The sequence below is a fragment of the Equus caballus genome, chromosome 15 (assembly GCF_041296265.1).
Source record: "Equus caballus isolate H_3958 breed thoroughbred chromosome 15, TB-T2T, whole genome shotgun sequence".
Taxonomy (NCBI): Eukaryota; Metazoa; Chordata; class Mammalia; order Perissodactyla; family Equidae; genus Equus; species Equus caballus.
The window spans coordinates 30462889-30479697 of record NC_091698.1 but is presented as its reverse complement, the minus strand read 5'-3'; the positions used below and the strand labels follow the sequence as shown (position 1 = coordinate 30479697).

The following is a 16809-nucleotide window of genomic DNA, read 5'->3' as shown; positions in this document are numbered from 1 at the left end:
CTGAGCCTGCAGCACTGGCGTGGGTTTTGAGTAAGATAATGTCTGTAAAGTCTCTAGGCCATTGTGGGCACTCAGTGAAGGGTAGAGTTATTGCTTTCCATTTTTATAAACACTCAGAGCAGAGGCTACACCATGGCAAGGTATCATTTTAGGATGGCTAACCTGTATTTCTTACAGCACTATTTTCTACTGATTTTAGGTAGTGGTTAAAAATGAGTGAAGTCTCTGCAAGGCCGGTAATCCCCAGGTTTCCCCGAGAGCCACAGGCCAGGGTGCTACATTGAGCAGCCAAGATGACCTGTCTCGTGCTTGCCTGTCTGTCCTTCATGGCCACCAGCCCAGAGGATCCAGGTTGGGAAGTACCTGGCTTCCTGAAGTCTTGGTCACGAGCCAGTCCTAATTTAGGGACACGTTTTCGTACCTTCAAATTAATCCTCCCTGGTCTCATGATATTCTGTCTTATAAACATGTTTCCCTCTGGTTGAGCCCTGGACCACATACAGGAAGAAGGCGGCATCCCGGGGCAGAACGCTGGAACTTGGCGCATGCGCGGCAGACACTGAGCAGCGGGGAGGTCAAGGGACTCTGAAAGGAGGTGTTGAATGCTCAGCGCCCATCCTCAGGAAGAAGAAAAGTCAGGTAAACCCACAGACACCAAACAGCTACTTCCGTCTGCACCTGAGAGGTTTACCTGAATGCTGCAATTCCTGAACGGGGAGTAGCCATCAAAACCCGGGACCCAGGAGATCAGCATGCTGTGTGCGGTACTGTTGTGGACGCTGACTTCCGTTGGTGGGGAGGGAATAGCTACGCAAAAAACAAAGACACACAAACACAATTATAAACCACGGGAGGCGACGGCTACCAAACAAACCCGTTATACCAAGCCTGCTTCTGTTTCTTACGATTTAGAAAACTGAACACAAGTTTTAGAAAAGAGCCACCCTATTCCTGAGGGTAATGGTGTTAGCTTACAGATCGGTCTTCCAGGGGTAGGAAGGTGCCGCCAGGGCGGGAGAAGTGGAATGCAGACCTGCTTTCCTGCCCACTGATGAAGCGAGCACTTTCAGCTGGAAGAGGATATGGAGATAGACACACATTTCCTTCCCTGAGCTCGAGATCACCACCCTACTGTGTGCGGGCAGGTTGCTGGGCACTAGTGCTCTAAACGGGGATGAAGAGCCAAGGCTGTGACTTCGAGGAACACACGGTCCAGTGGAGGAGACCCATAGTAACCAGGAGTACCCTGTACCAAGAAGAGAGGAGTGCCATGGGAGTGTGAGTGTGTGCGTGTGTGAGTGTGTGTGTGTGTGTGTGTGTGTGTGTGTGTTGGGGCAGGAGCGGCTTCCTAGGCTGAGGAAATAGGTGAGTCAGTTCAAGCAAAAGAGCCAACTGCATCTGCTCTGTGGGGAGAGGGGAGGAGATACCATAATGAACTTGCGATGACCTCGGCCACTTGTGCAAGTGGAGAGGTACTTCAATTAGAATCTAAGAAGGATCCACTGTTTCGGGAATCCTATTTTCTTGTGCTAAATTTAATTCTTACTTAATAGTAATAATCATACTTACCAGCAAAAACGACGACTAAAGTTTCTGTGTGCTTACGATGCACCAGCACTTTATGAACTTCATTGAATCATTACTAGAAGCCTATCAGAGAGGTAGTCTTGCAATTCCCACTTATGGATGAGGAAACTGAGGATCAGAGGAGTTAAAAAGTTGCCACAGGTCACAGAGCTGTAAGCCTTTGAATGGGGACTTGAACTCTGCCTGACCCCAGAGCTTGTGTCCCTCAGCAGGACACTGGAGGCTGGTTGTGGGAGGCAGCAAGTGGACCAGGTGAGTGCCACAGGGCCTGGGGAGTCTGTGGTCACCACTTGGCTAGCTGTAGGGCCCTAGGCATGGTTAAAAGCCCTCTCTAAACTCGGTTCCCTCTTCTAGTAAAGGGCGTAGATGATAGGATGGACAGGAGAGAAGGGGAAGGAGGGCTGGGACCACATTAATTGCACACTGAGCACCGTGTTGAGGAGCTTCGGTTTTACTAGTAGACATGCAACTTGGCGAGTGGGAAAGAATCAGCATTTTGTTTGACTCACTTCCCTAAATAGATTATTTGTAGAACTGCCCTAAAATATCTGCCTTTCCAGATGAAAATATAGCCACATAGACTACAGTCAATAACAGATTAGAAGAAGGGAGTCTTGGTTGCTTTGACATAAATTTTTAAATAAATGAAAGCCAAGAACATAAGCTCTGAAAATAGGCATTGTTAAAAAAAAAAAATCTTAGCTGACCTTCTGGAGGAAGCATATAATTAAAGAAGTGCTTCTCATTTTATGGATTTTTATATTTTAAGATGTTTCTGAAAATGTCTTTATAAATTTAGGCCCACTCCTGAATTCCTGAAATTCCCAACGTGTCTTTCGAAAACTGTTCTAATGGGATTGGTCACGAAGGAAGGAAGTGATACAGTTCCCCTCCAGTACTGAGTTCCAGTGTGCTCACTTTTTTCTTCCAATGGACTTTAGAAAATGCCCTCTCACCACCTCTGAGTTGATTTGCTGGAACTAAACATCAGTAGTGTTTTAAAGTGTCACTCCTTTTGTAATTTTAAGTCCCCTGCTGTATGTTACCCAACCTTCAACTCATTATTAAACACATTCTGCTTCTTCCTCGTGATGTTGTTTCCCCAGGGATAAGACCAAAAGGAATACAAACTCAATATTTGCTTCTCTTAAATTAAGAACAAATACTAAAACGTAAAGTTTGCTTGAATTTCTATGAGAGCGTAAGGAAGATGATTTGAAAAGGGATAAAGAGACAGTATTTACTTCTAGGTTTTCCTTTCAAGTTTCGGGTTTAAACACCTTTGACGCCACAGAAGGAGGAGGAAGAGGCAGGTGATTGGAATAGAAGGTCTCCACTAGTTTGGGGGACCTTCAGACACGTCTCCCCTTATGTTATATCCCAGCTCAGAGAGAGCAGGAGGGAGAGGGAGATTAGGAGAAAGAGGGACAGGAGCATTGGGCCCCAGGAGAAGAGTGACTCTGAGCTGCTCTCCGCTCCACTCTCCCTCCCTCAGAGCAGCTGGTGGACACTGGCTGAATTCAACTCCAGCTGCCCTGGGAAGGAGAGAGCCCTTTCCTTCTAGCCCAAAGCCACCACACCCCCAGGGGCTCTTTGGGGCAATGGGGACTAGTTCAGGGTGGAAGAGGGAAAAATGAAAACAGGAGCTAAGATGATCAAGGGCACACATTTCAGCCTATTGTCTTCTCAGACTCAGCAGAAGGAAACTAGCTAATGCTTATCAAAGAGTAAGTGCCAGACACTGTTGGGACTCCCATCAGTGCTTTTACCTGCATTATCTCATTTAAGTCTCAAGAATAGGTAGGTTCTGTATTTATCCCCATTTCACAGAGGGGAACACTGAAGCCACAGAGGTGAAGTGGCTTATCCAAGGTCACAGAGGAAGTCAGTGGGGAAGCAAGGGCCCAAACCCGGGCAGCTGGCTGCAGAGTTGGTGCTTGTCTCCCCACCAGCTGCCAGAACACGCGCGCACGGGGGACCTGGCCCCGCTGCTTACCTTTGATGTTGATCTGCACGCCCTTGGACACGGTCAGCCCTTTGTCATTGTGGGCCTCACAGCTGAAGACCGCTGCCTCGGTCAGACCTGGAGTGGAAGGAGACCCGGTGAGAGCAGCCACGGAGAAACAGGCTGCTATTTGCCAGACTCCTACTGTTGTCAGCGTTCTTTTACTTCTCGGTCCATTGCTTCAAGCCGTAAACGCAAAGTTAATTTAAAAAGTGTGCTGGTGTTTGAAAAACAAACAAGGGATTAAACTCTAGGCACCAGAAGCAAGGCAACCGTGGGCCTAAAAGGCAGCTATTCTTCAGTCAAATCCTTTATGTTTCCCTGATGGTGAGACGTTAGGTACCAAAGCAGCATCATTTAAATTTTTAAATTTCTGCAAGGAGGTATGGCAACTGCTGGCCCTAATACCAAGAAAAGTGGTTTCTGAGGCTCACCCCGACAGTCCCCTGCTGCTCAGCCCCCCAGCACATACTATGTCACACACTATGGACACTTCAGAATGAGTACCAGAAACAGCAGGATAAAAGTCACAGTGTTTACAATTTCAGATGACCTGTCATAATGAATCCTTTTTTAATAGTAAAAATTGGTCAATTCATAAGGAATCATTATATTAACACAAGGAATTATTATTCCTCGAAGAGAAGACACTAGTGCTGAATGAAGAAAAATTCTGTCATTTCAGAGGTTTAAAGCCATCTTAGAAATAAAAAAAATTGATTCGTTAATTTTAAATAGAAAGGAAGAGAATTAACTCAGGTCTTGGTTTCTAATACTATTCTCCAATAATAGGAACCAGAGCTCCTTGGAGAAATGGCTGGTTCTCAGACTGAAACATACAGGATGAGCCTGGAGCTAAATATAAGACAAACATACAACACACACACACACACACACACAGAGTGAGCACAGAGACACAGGAGCCAACTGAAAGAATTCCCAATGGCCAGAGCTGGAACAATTTGTGCAGGAAAATAAATGAAGTAGCATTGGGCTGTAACTAACCCAAAGTATAAAATAAACATCCATCCATGAGTCCACATTGATCTAAATATATGATTAAATAAATGGGGAAGAATAGAAAAATCTCCCATGCAGAAGAATTCCAAATCATTTATGTGGATGCTCTGCCCTCAAGGAGGTGGAGCATAACTCCCAACTCCTTAAGTATGCACTGCATACAGTGATTTCCTTCCAAAGAGGACAGTATGGAAGGGGAATAAAGGAAAAACTTTAGAGTGGAGAAAATGACCAACACTACCTCGGCCAGATGATCAAGGTCAACATCAAGAGTGATAAGTCCTGTGGACAGAATGTGCCCTCGACATGATGTGATGCAAATGGTACTTCCCCTCTGTGGTCTTCTTCCCGAAAACACATAACCCAAATCTAATCATGAGAAAAATGAGAAAAACATCAGACAGGACTAAATTGTGGGATATGCTAAGAAAAACCTGACTAGTAACTCCTCACAACTGTCAAGGTCATTAAAAACAAGCAAAGTTTGAGAAATTGTCACAACCAAGAGGAGCCTAAGGAGACAGGACAACTAAATCCTAGATGAAATCCAGGAACAGTAAAAGGATAAAAGGTAAAAACTGAAGAAATCTGAATAAAGTATGGACTTCAGTTAAAAATAATGCATCAGTATTCGTTCATTAACTGTAACAAATGTACCACATCAATGTAAGATGTTAATAACAGGGGAAGGTGGGGGTGGGGTTTATGGAAATACTCTGCACTATCTCCACAACTTTTCTATAAATCTAAAACTATTCTAAATTTTTTTAAACATACCATCTAGTTGAATCTGGAAACTTCTCTATCTCTGGCACACAAAGGTGTCGTCTGGCACAGAGTTCAAATCATGAACTGAAGACAGATAAAATTCTTGAAAATATCCCATCATTTGCTTCTTGCCTGAAAAGCTTATTTTGTTTTCTTCTATCCATCTACTTGTATGGGAAATTTTCCATCTGATAATTTTGAAATTCAAAGTTTGTCACTAATGGAGTAATTAAATATTTGAAAAATGAAAGAGGAACGAGCCATTAAGGGAAGCCCAGCGGGCATCAGCCAAGCTAAGCCATGTTGGATGCCCACATGCCCAATGCTGTGCCGAGGCTGCACCAGGTGGCCAGAGGACCGGGTCTGGGAGAAGTTCTAGGAAGAAATGCAAATCTGATCTCTTTTATGTCGGTGCTTCTCCTCAGGGGTTAGAAGTGCACAGAAAAATCAGCACTGTTGGGTTTTTCTCTCCCATCCAGCTGGAAGTTTGTCCTGGTTCTGCAGACTAGACACGGCCCACCCCTCAAGGGGGAAAGGAACCTGTCCATCTCTGTCCTACAATTCTGTAGAGACTTTTTACTTCTCTAAAATAACATTATATCTGAATGTGACAGCTACTTCAGGTATTTCAATTTTCCAAGATGAGGAGTATTTCCCTCACACGGGAGGAAAATCCTAAACTAGATTGCTTCATTAGATTCTCTGGACAATTCCAAGCGCCAAGAAACTAAAATTCCAGGTAGGACTCATCATTTTTCACATTTGGTCACCTCCTCTCCAGTGAGAGATGAAACTGCTAATAGTCGGTGTGATGGTTGAGAAAATATTTATTTCATTCAAGAGGAATATTTATTTCCAACCCGTTAGCCACATCTATAAAAGCACACGTGTGAATATTCTGCCTTAGTGGTCTTCATGTCTTCTGCTTTTATGCCTCCCAAAGAATTCTGAAAAATATACGCAGCCTCTCACACATTTTGAGGTTTGCATCCTAAATGTTTCATAATTTAAACAGCTGCAAAGAATGTAATTTCAAGTACCCTGAATACCCTGATATTTTAAAGTAAAACTCCTTTAAAGGGTCCTATGCAACATACACACTACTAGGATGGGAGACCCAGTGTTATCCTCTGAAACAATGCTCCCCCAGCAGTCAGAAGTTTTCCATTATGACTTTTCTCTTTCCCCTGCAGAATTTTATCCTAATGGCATTCATGTGTGTGTTTGAAAGTTATTGATTAATCACCCTATGATGCTTCTTGGAAAGAAAAATACACATTTACACTGAAATTGGAAGAAAGTTTTCTTCTAGCTTGACTGTCCTTACAACTATTATTAGGGCACAACTGATCAAAATAATATAGATAATTCTTAAATGTAAAAATTTGTTGGAAAGGTGACTCTTTTGCTGAACAAAATTTAGTATTTGTGTGGTCTGGAAATTGTAGTGGTCTGGAAATTTCCTAACCTCGAGCCGATATAGTAGTATATATTCTCAAAGTGTAGTCTAGAGACGCCTGGGTGTCCCAGAAGCCCTTTTAGGGGTCTTAAGGTGAAAACTATTTTTGTAATAATAATATGTTATTTTCCCTTTTCACTCTCATTATCTCAGGAATGTATAATGGAATTTTCCAGAGGCTGTATGATATGTGATGATGTCATAGCTCTATTAGCTACTGGAACATGTGCTTAAGTATTCTTGTTTTTTAAAATTTTCAGTTTTAATTTATAATTCAGTAAATATCATCAGATGTAACTTACATTAAAAAAAAAACTCTTTGGTTCTCAATAATTCTTAAAACTGTAAAGGGATCTTGAGACCAAGACATTTGAGAACCGAGGCCCCACAGTAACCCCAGACAAGCCAGAGGTCTTTATTCTTTTGTAAAGTGTGGGTGAGATGATGGGGAAGCAGGAGGTGGAAAAGAAGAAGTGGCGCAGTATCTGGACTTCGGGCACGTTGTCAGGCACTGATTTTAGGAAAGAGGGCCCACACTGGATGAGGATCAAGACACCCATCCCTCTAAGCCACCACCTGGGGCCCGTTCTGCCGATCACTATTTCACAGTCAGGCCTGGGACACATCAATGTTCATGCTGAAGTATCACTTTTAACCTTCCAGGTCACCAGCTCCCAAAGGAGATGCCCATTTCATCAGGCTCCGTGAACTTAACAAAACCTGGCTTATATTTAGAAAAGCCGACTTTGGCTCAATCAGAAAATACAGGCAGTTGCTACACAACTTATATTTTTTATATATTCAAGCAGACATTTACAGGTTAAAACCAGTCATTTGACTTCAATTTCTCTCGTCGAAACTCTTGGGGAACACTTGAGTACAAACTACAAATTCCATTCCCAACTAGCTGTGATGGGGAGCGGCCCTGCCACAAAACGAGACGATGAGTTTATTTCATTGAGGTCTGTTACCCAGTTATGATCCCAAAGAAAGATAATGTCCTTCCGTCCGGGCGAGGTTTATCAATGCGGAAAGTGAAACTGCTTATCAAGGGACAAGATTTTAGGTTAAGCAGGAAGTCACTTTTCCTCTTTGTGTTTCTTTTCAAAGTGTATACAAAGTCAGGACAACAATCTGCAGAAAACTCCCTGGCACCAGGCACCCACACCAATTCAAGTGCCCAGAAGCAGCCAAACCACGTATGACAGCAGCTCTCCACATGGTCTGAGGTGGTTAATGCCCACAGCCCTCAGAGATGCCAGCAGAGAGAAATGGAAACTGGTTCAAACCAAAGTTAACTTTCTCCAAAACTAGATGGGCGCTTAAGGCCAAATACAGTCTTCTTGGCTTAATGTATTCAGTTACACGTTTCTTATTTAATGGGACTAGCTTCCCAACTAGAGACTCACTTATAAGCCTGGGTGGAATACAGCAGCTAGCGTGCGCTAGGAAAGACAGCTCTCCTCACCTTCTTGTTCTCCCTCTGGATGAACAATAACCACCAGGACTGGAATAGACCGTGAAGTTTTATAGCCCAAACCCTGTGGCTTTGCAGGGAGAAGATCATCCACCCCCTCCCACCCCGCCCAGTCTCCGCCCTGCCACCCACTGTCTCCCCACGGCCCCAGCAGCTGGAGCCTCCAGTCTCCCTGAGCCGCCTCCTCTTCCAGCCGGCCATCCCCCTCTCTCCATTGCACATCACTTAGCTCCATTATGGTGGTCCATGCCCCTCTCGCCTGGTCCTCTGCTGGCTTAAAAAGAGAGAGTTTCTGACACAAGGTCTGAAAGATATTTTAAGGAATATTTGGGGACAGGATGTTCCCTTGAGGGAAGGACAATCAGAATCACTGACGAAGCAACTTTTAAAAAAGAGCACAGTTAGGCTAATTCTTTGAGTTCTGGATTAAGCAATCTTGTCCTTTTTTTTTTCCCCCTAGTGTCCATTTTTCTATGAAAAGAGGCAACAAATAGAAGAATATGCTGCATAAATGAAGTAGCTTATTAACTTGGAACTTACTATCTGCCCTGAATCCATTCACTCGACAAATATTTACTGAGTACTTACTCTGCGTCAAATGTTTTCCCAGGCACTTGGTATTCATCCATGAACAAAACAAAGATCCTTGCCCTCACAGAGCTCACATTCTCATGGAGGGATGGGGGTGAGAAGTAAGAACCTTAATAAATAACTAAGCTGCATGCTCCATCAGAAGGGAATTAGTACTATGGAAAAATAGAAGAGGATCAGAGGGTCAAGGGTGGGTGAGGAAGTGGGTTGTGATTTTAAACATGCGGGTCAGAGGTGGCTCCTTGAGAAACGTTTTCTGAGGATAGACTTGGGGTGAGGACATGGGCCAAGTTTATACAGAGGAGGGGGGTGGGGGGGGGAGTGGGGGAAGGTTCCAGGCAGAGGGAAAAGGTAGGCTAGGGCTTTGTTTCATTCTCTAAGTGGGATGGGACACCTACCGCTCTGAGCAGAAACCTGATCTGCTCAGATCAGAAACATGATCTAACATGTTTTATCAGGATCATTACAGTTACCATATAAAGATTAGACCTTAAGCAAGTAGGTCCCTTAATTGCTCCAGACTTTTTCCTGATCTGTAAAATGAGTATTAAAAATGCCCAACTTTATCACAGCTTGCTATCAGGTTCAAAGTCAATCTTTACAGAAAGTATTGTGAGAATTACGAACTGACATATAAATTCTACTTATTTTTACTGATGTTATTACAATGAATATTAATAATTATATCCAACTAACTAAAACAGAAGCTCGCTTAGCTGTTGCCTAACTGTAGATTTAAATATAAGCATTTTTAAAAAATAAAAGCCAGAAAGACCATCATAAGTCCATCACTCTTAATAGAAAGGAAGCTCAAAATTGATACTGAGTTAGTAACCATCGCATATAAAAACAACACAAAAACTTCTAACAAATAGCATTTGCCATTCCTGCAGGTTGCCCCTGTACCAAGGGCTTTCCACTCGTTATTTCACTGAATGCTCATAAATGTTCCATAAGTGGATACTGTTATCATCCTTATTTTCTATAAAGAAGGGCAGTCACTTGCCCAGGGACACAGAATGGCGAAGTGGTATCAGTCCACGTGTTAAAGCTGGGATCCTAACCACTAACCTCTAATGCATTCCGCCACGAAACACCCGCAACAAAAGCTTTTTTGCAGTTCTGCTCTTTATTTTGGGATTTGGTTTTTCCCATGACAAAGCTTCTTTAAAAAAAAAAAAAAAGAACTTTGTTTTGAAATAATTTTTGATTCACAAGAAATTGCAGAAGTAGTACGGAGTTCCTGTGTACTCTTCACCCAGCTTCTCCTAACGATGAGATCTGATGTAATCATAGCACAATGATCCAAACCAGGAAAGTGACTTGGTGTGATACCATTAACTAAAAAACAGACCTTATTCAAATTTCACCAATTTGTGTTCTGGGTTTTTTTAGGCGGGGAGTGTATAGTTCGAAGAAATTTTATTACAGGTATAGATTTGTGTACAGATACAGAACTGTTCTATCACCAAAGAGAAGCTCCCTCATGCTACCCCTTTCAGGAACATCCTACCCCCATCATAACCCCTGGCAAGAGCTGATGTGTTCGCCATCACTATAAGGCTGTCATTTGGAGAAAGTTATATAAATGGAATCACATAGCTTGTAACCTTTGAGACTGGCTTTGTTGACTCAGTAACGCCCTTTAGACAAAGTACTTCTTTGCTCATGTCTGTTAAAGACAGCTCTTACATCACAGAGGGAAAAAAAAATCTGATATCAAGAGGGAAAAAGTATATGACCTTCCCGCTCATAAACGTGCTTGCTCAAAGCAGTCGTTAACAATCAGGGCTCTTGAAACCACTTCCCTGCTTATTAACATTCTATCCATAGAAGGGATCAGAAAAGTTTACTTCAGGTTAATTTCAAGACAGAGCGGCATCTCCCTGCAGACACTCACGGCCTTACATCAGCAAGTGAGGCGTAGCTTGGGCCAAAGCCCCTTTAAGGCATCTCTCGTCACAACAGCCTCCTCACCTAGTTCGCCAAACATGAACCCCTGGGAGGGGCTCAGATATCACACTAAAGCGTTCTCAGAATTCAAAACACATGTAGCAGCCGGCCCAGTGGTGCAGCGGTTAAGTGTGCACGTTCCACTTCAGCGACCTGGGGTTTGCCGGTTTGGATCCCAGGTGTGGACCTGGCACTGCTTGGCAAGAAGGAAGATGGGCACGGATGTGAGCTCAGGGCCAGTCCTCCTCAGCAAAAAGAGAAGGATTTGGCAGCAGATGCTGGCTCAGGGCTAATCTTCCTCAAAAAAAAAAAAAAAAAAAGATGTAAATAAGAATAACTTTTTATGTAGTTCTTTTACAATGTTACAAAATTCAGCTGCTTGGGAACAGTCTGCATATAGCTGACTTGATAGGACTTGACAAGTCCAGCACAAGCCTGCACTCCGGGCTCTTTCTCCCTGGACTTATTGAAGTCCTTGGGGTCCGCAAATGGATATTTAAAAATCCTGTTCTACTAATTTCACAGAACTGGTTAGAAAAGAGATGAGAAAGAGTTTAAATGCAAAAATAATGATACAAATACAAGTTACTTCACTATCACTATGTCCCTTTGTCCCAGTGAAGGGATCTAAGACTCAGAGGATGTTTGTAACTCATTCATTTGTTCAGTAGCTCATTCATTCATTCACACGGTTCTGATGTGGCAGGCACTGTGCTGGGTGGTGGGGATTAAACTAATTAGTAATTAATATGTAATAATCACATATTAATAACCCGGGGGGGGGGCAGACAAGCAGATGGTTGTGCTTCTATGTGCTAGGGGGGCACCAGAGTTACAGAAGAGACAATGTGGGTGCACAGACAGGGATGTGGTGTCCAGCAAGGTTTTCAGAGAAGAAATACATATGGGAACAAAGATGTCTGCAATAAGTAACAGAAAAAAAAGTTAAAACAACCTAAATGTTCATCAACAAGGGAGTGGTTAAATAAATTATGGTCCACCCACACAATGAAGCAATTGTCACAATGAGATGGGCCCATGAGTACCTACGTGGAAAGATCTACATGTCTTGGCGATGGATGTGTATTTGCACATATATGAGTGTATTTCAAGGACTAGAAAGGGCCCGGGAGGAAGTGAACCAATGGTGGACACTGGTCTCCTCTGTACAGGGGGGTGAAAGTGTGGACATCAGAGGGAGACCTTCACTTTTCGCTTTGGTATGTCACTATGATGTGAATGTTTTACAACATGAAAGCAATCTGCACCTGTACTCTCATGCTAATTGAAGGAAAATCACTTATATACATATATATGCACACAAACATATACTTAGAGAAAAAGTTTGGAAGGAATCAATCGGTATTTTCATTGTAATTGTAAATGTGTAGTAAGATCTAAACATACTTGAGTGAATTTTCTACATTTTTAACATAAAATCATTTCATAATTATGTAAAATAGAGTTCGAAAAAAACTATTTTGAAATAATTATAGATTCACAGAAAGATGTAAAGAAATATACAGGGAAGTTCCCTGTATCCTTCACCCTACCGCCCCACTGTTAACATCTTTGTTTTTTCTTTGAGGAAGATTGGCCCTGAGCTAACATCCATGCCCATCTTCCTCTACTTTATATGTGGGATGCCACCACAGCATGGCTTGCCAAACAGTGCCATGTCCAGACCTGGGATTCGAACTGGTGAACCCCGGGCCGCCAAAGCAGAACTTGCAAACTTAACCGCTGCGCCACCAGGCTGGCCCCTGTTAACATCTTAAATAACTCTAATACACTGTCAAAACCAGGAAATTGACACTGGTACCATCCACAGAGCTTATTCAGATTTCACCAATTAGATATAGACTCGTGTGTGTGTGTGTGTACAGCTCTATGTAAGTTTACCCCATGTGTAGCTTCAGATAACCACCATCACAATAAAGGTTATTTTAAAACGCACTTTAAACGGCTCAATTTCTATTTTATTTCTATCCTTTCTACCAATGGAAAAAATCTTCAAGTCAAAGAAAGTAAAATGAAAATTGTAAAGAACTTGAAACCCAAAATACAGTTCTAAGGGTATATTACCATTTAGAAATAAGTCAGACCTCTAAGCTGAGATAAATTATATATAGCCTTGAGTATTATAAGAATTTGCAGATCTTATCACAGAAACACATTTCTAATTTCTGAGAAAATATACAGAAGAGGAAAAGTTCTAGATAAACAGAGATGGAGAGGTTTTGTCCCTATTTTCATAAAGAAAATGACATTGATTCTTGTAAGTACAGAGTTATTGAGACATAGAAACCCACAGCAAAATTTAAGAGGGGGGTTATAAAATTGGTGCCTATAAGAATATGGAAAATGGTCATACCTAGGAGGTCAGCTCACCAACAAGAAGTCAAGTCTGATTTCAAAGCAAACTCCAAAGTGATTTCCTGACTTTCTGTGACAATTATTAGCCCAATGTATCAAGGAACATCTCAGAAGACAAGATGGATAAATAAATGGTGGAAAAAATAACATTAAGCAGATTTACAACTGCCTGAAAGGTAGCCAAGAGAGTTGACTTAATGAATGGATGTCAACTCACAGGATGCCTTTACGAATAGGCCACTGGGCTCTGCCCTCAGTTAGATTAGAATCCACATTTCTATTAATGGCTTGGAAGAGACAAAAAAGGCAGCCGGTGCAAAGCAGGAAGATGATTTGCTAATCCAATGAGAGAATCAAGGTTCAAAATGGCCTCGGTAGGCTGGGACAATGGATAAAATTTTGTTAAGCATAAATGTCAAACGCTAGGCTGAGATTTCAAAAACAATTCAATATACATACAAGGAGGAGGACAGCTTTGACTCTGCAGCAATTAATGAGAAAAAAAGACCCGGGAATTTCAGTTAACTTCAAACTCAGCATTAACCAATACATTAACCTTCATCAAAAAGGTAATGCAAACTGCATTAGCAGAAATGAAGTGTCCAAAACACAAGAGGTTACAGCCTCCACTGAATTTTATGCATGTCTTTTCAAAATAACACCAAAATGACTAAACTCTTGGCAGAAAACAGAGGAGGTGGGAACACTTTCCAAGTAGTTTTATGAGATCAACAATAGCCTGTTACCAAAAACTGAGATAATAAAATTACAAATCAATTTCCCACATGAACATTGTTGTATAATAAAGAATTTGGCTTTTGTCCCTTGCAGTTTCCTGAGGGATTCAAGTGGATGTATTATGCTAACAAGGTGACTCATGGGCCCCTAGATAACTTCAAGACGGGGACTGGTCACCAGAATGACCAACCACGTGATGAGACGGTTGGGGCTTTGAGACTCATGATACTAGCCCATCCTCCCAACCTGTAGGGACGGGCAGGAGGTCTAGAGGTTGTGTTCAATCACGTGGCCAATGATTAATCAATTGTATCTATGTAATGAAACTCCAATAAAACCTCTGGACCCCAAAGCTCAGCAGTTTCCTGTTCAGTGAATACTTTGATGTGCCAGGAGGGTGCCACCCTAAGTGATGTGCCACCCTAATTCCACGAGAGGCCATGGAAGCTCTGCATCCGGGATCCTCCCAGCCCTCACCCTATGTGTATCCTTTGTAACAAAACTATAATCCTAAGTATAGCACTTTCCTGAGGTCTGCAAGTTGTTTTAGCAAATTATCAAACTGGAGGGGGTCATGCGAACCTCCAAATTTATAGCCAGTCAGTAAGAAGTGCAGGCGGCCTGAGGACCCCCCAAGACTTGTAGCTGGCACCCGAAGTGAGTGCCGTCTTGTGGCAGGCTTTGTCCTTAACCTACGGGATCTGCACGAACTCCCCACAGTTTGTATCAGAATTGAATTGCAGTACATGCAGTTGGGGTTACCCAATTTTGGGGTGAAACAGAATAAATATAAATACAAAAATCTTTAACTAAATATTAGCAAATTGAATCCACTATACTACATCATGACCAAGTAGAGTTTTTCCCAATAACGCAACATTGGTTTAACATTTGACAATCAAATCAATGTAATTTAACATATTAAAAGAATAATGGAGAAAAACCATATGATTATCTCAGGAGATGCAGAGAAGAAATTCAACAAAATTTGACACCCATAATGATAAAAAATAAACTTTTCAGCTAACTGGGACTAAGAGGAAACTTCTTCAATCTAACCAAGGGCACCTACAAAAATCCCACAGTTAACAAACATCATACTTGATGATCGGGAACAGAGATGTCCATGCTTCCCACTTTTATTCAGCATTGCGCTCAAGGTGCTGGCCGGTGAAATAAGGAAACTAACAGAGATAAAAGGACAAGGTTGGAAAGGCAGAAGTAAAACTATCTTTATTTGCACGTGACATTATTGTCTAGATAGAAAACCCAAGGAATCTACAAAAAAAACCTCTTAGAATTAATAAGTAAATTTATTTAGCAAGGTTGTAGGATGTAACATCAACATACAAAAGTCCATGTATTTTCTATATACTAATAGTAAACAATCGGAAAATGAAACAAAAGATGCTACTTACCAGCATCAAAAACATAAAATATTTAAAAACAAATTTAACAAATGACAGGTACGACCTCTACATCAAAAACTATAAAAAATTGCTGAGAGAAATTAAAGATGACCTAAATAAACGAAGAGAGTGTGTTCATGGATTGGAAGTCTTGATATTATTAAGATGTCAACTCCCCCTAAACTGATGTATAAATTCAATACAATTGCAAATAAAATCATAGCAGACTTTTCTGTAAAAACTGTCAAGCTGATTCTAAGATTTATGTGGAAACAGGCAAAAGGCCTGAAGTGACACTTCACCAAAAAGGATATATGATTAGTCAAGAAGCACAAGAAAAGATGCTAAAACAAATCCTTTCTAAATCTAATCTAAAATTAGACAGGGAAACGAAATGCAAATTAAAACCACAATAATTTACCATTTCACTAGAACGTCTAAATTTGTAAAAACCATTAACCATATCAAATGTTGGCAAGGTTGTGGACAGAACAACTGGAACTCTCGCCCACTGCCACTGGGAATGTAACTCGAGGCAACATCTTTGGCAAACAGTTCGGTGGTGTCTTTAGAAGTTAAACATACATCTGTAACACAACCCAGCAGTTCCCTCCCAGCTATTTATTCAAGACAAAGTAAAAACATATGTCCTCCGAAAGACTTACACACAAATATTCAGAGCTCCTTTATTTCTGATAGCCAATAGCCAGAAACAACCCAAATGTTCACCAAACAGATAAACAAAATACAGCGATGCATACCACAGAGTACTATCAACAATAAAAATTACACTGCTGATACCATAGTGTGGATGAATCCCAAAAACACCGCGTGGAGGGAAAGAAGCCTGACACAAAAGAATACATACTTATGATTCCATTTATTTAAAGTTCAAGAACTGGCAAAACTAATTTATGATGATGGACGTCAGAACAAGGTTCCCTGGGGGAGGTGGGCACTGACCAGAAGGGAGCACGAGGGAACTTCTGAGGTGACGGCAATGTTCTATATCTTGACTGAAGAGGTGGTTCCATGGGTGTCTACATTTATCAAAACTCACTGAGTTGTGCACTTAAGTTCTATGCATCTAACTGTATGTCGATTTTACCTCCACGAAAAAAATCTTTCTTTACGGGACTTCCTAGCAACCATGCTAGAAAGGGTGAATGTATTTTTAAAATTGATTTTGAGCAAAGAAGTCACTTGCTTATCAACTCCTTGGAGAAACTCAAAGAAAACTCAGATAGAGGCAGAGAAAACCGTAATGTTCCTCATGGAGTCAGGCGTTAGAAAAGTGATTCAGAGACAAGACCCAGGGGCTAGCAGTCACTTGCTGACCCAATCTTGCCCTAAGTATTCAGTGAGTATTACCATGAGTCAGGCACTGCCTCAGGGGAGACAAAGTCCTTGTCCTTCTGAGGATATG

General features: G+C 41.8%; 1 protein-coding gene across 6 annotated transcripts in view; it reads right to left on the bottom strand.

The window, feature by feature from the left end:
* The window catches only part of MERTK (MER proto-oncogene, tyrosine kinase), a 124555-nt gene that overhangs the window by 45632 nt on the left and 62114 nt on the right, over positions 1-16809 (bottom strand). For all 6 annotated transcript variants that reach the window (XR_011425931.1, XM_023618730.2, XM_070235136.1 and 3 more), the window contains 2 exons: positions 3584-3670; positions 692-807 (listed from right to left, as the gene is read on the bottom strand). Coding sequence is in view for 5 of the 6 variants with exons in the window: in XM_023618730.2 (XP_023474498.2) it covers positions 692-807; positions 3584-3670 (203 nt within the window). In the remaining variant the exon portion in view is untranslated. The remainder of the gene's footprint in view (positions 1-691; positions 808-3583; positions 3671-16809) is intronic.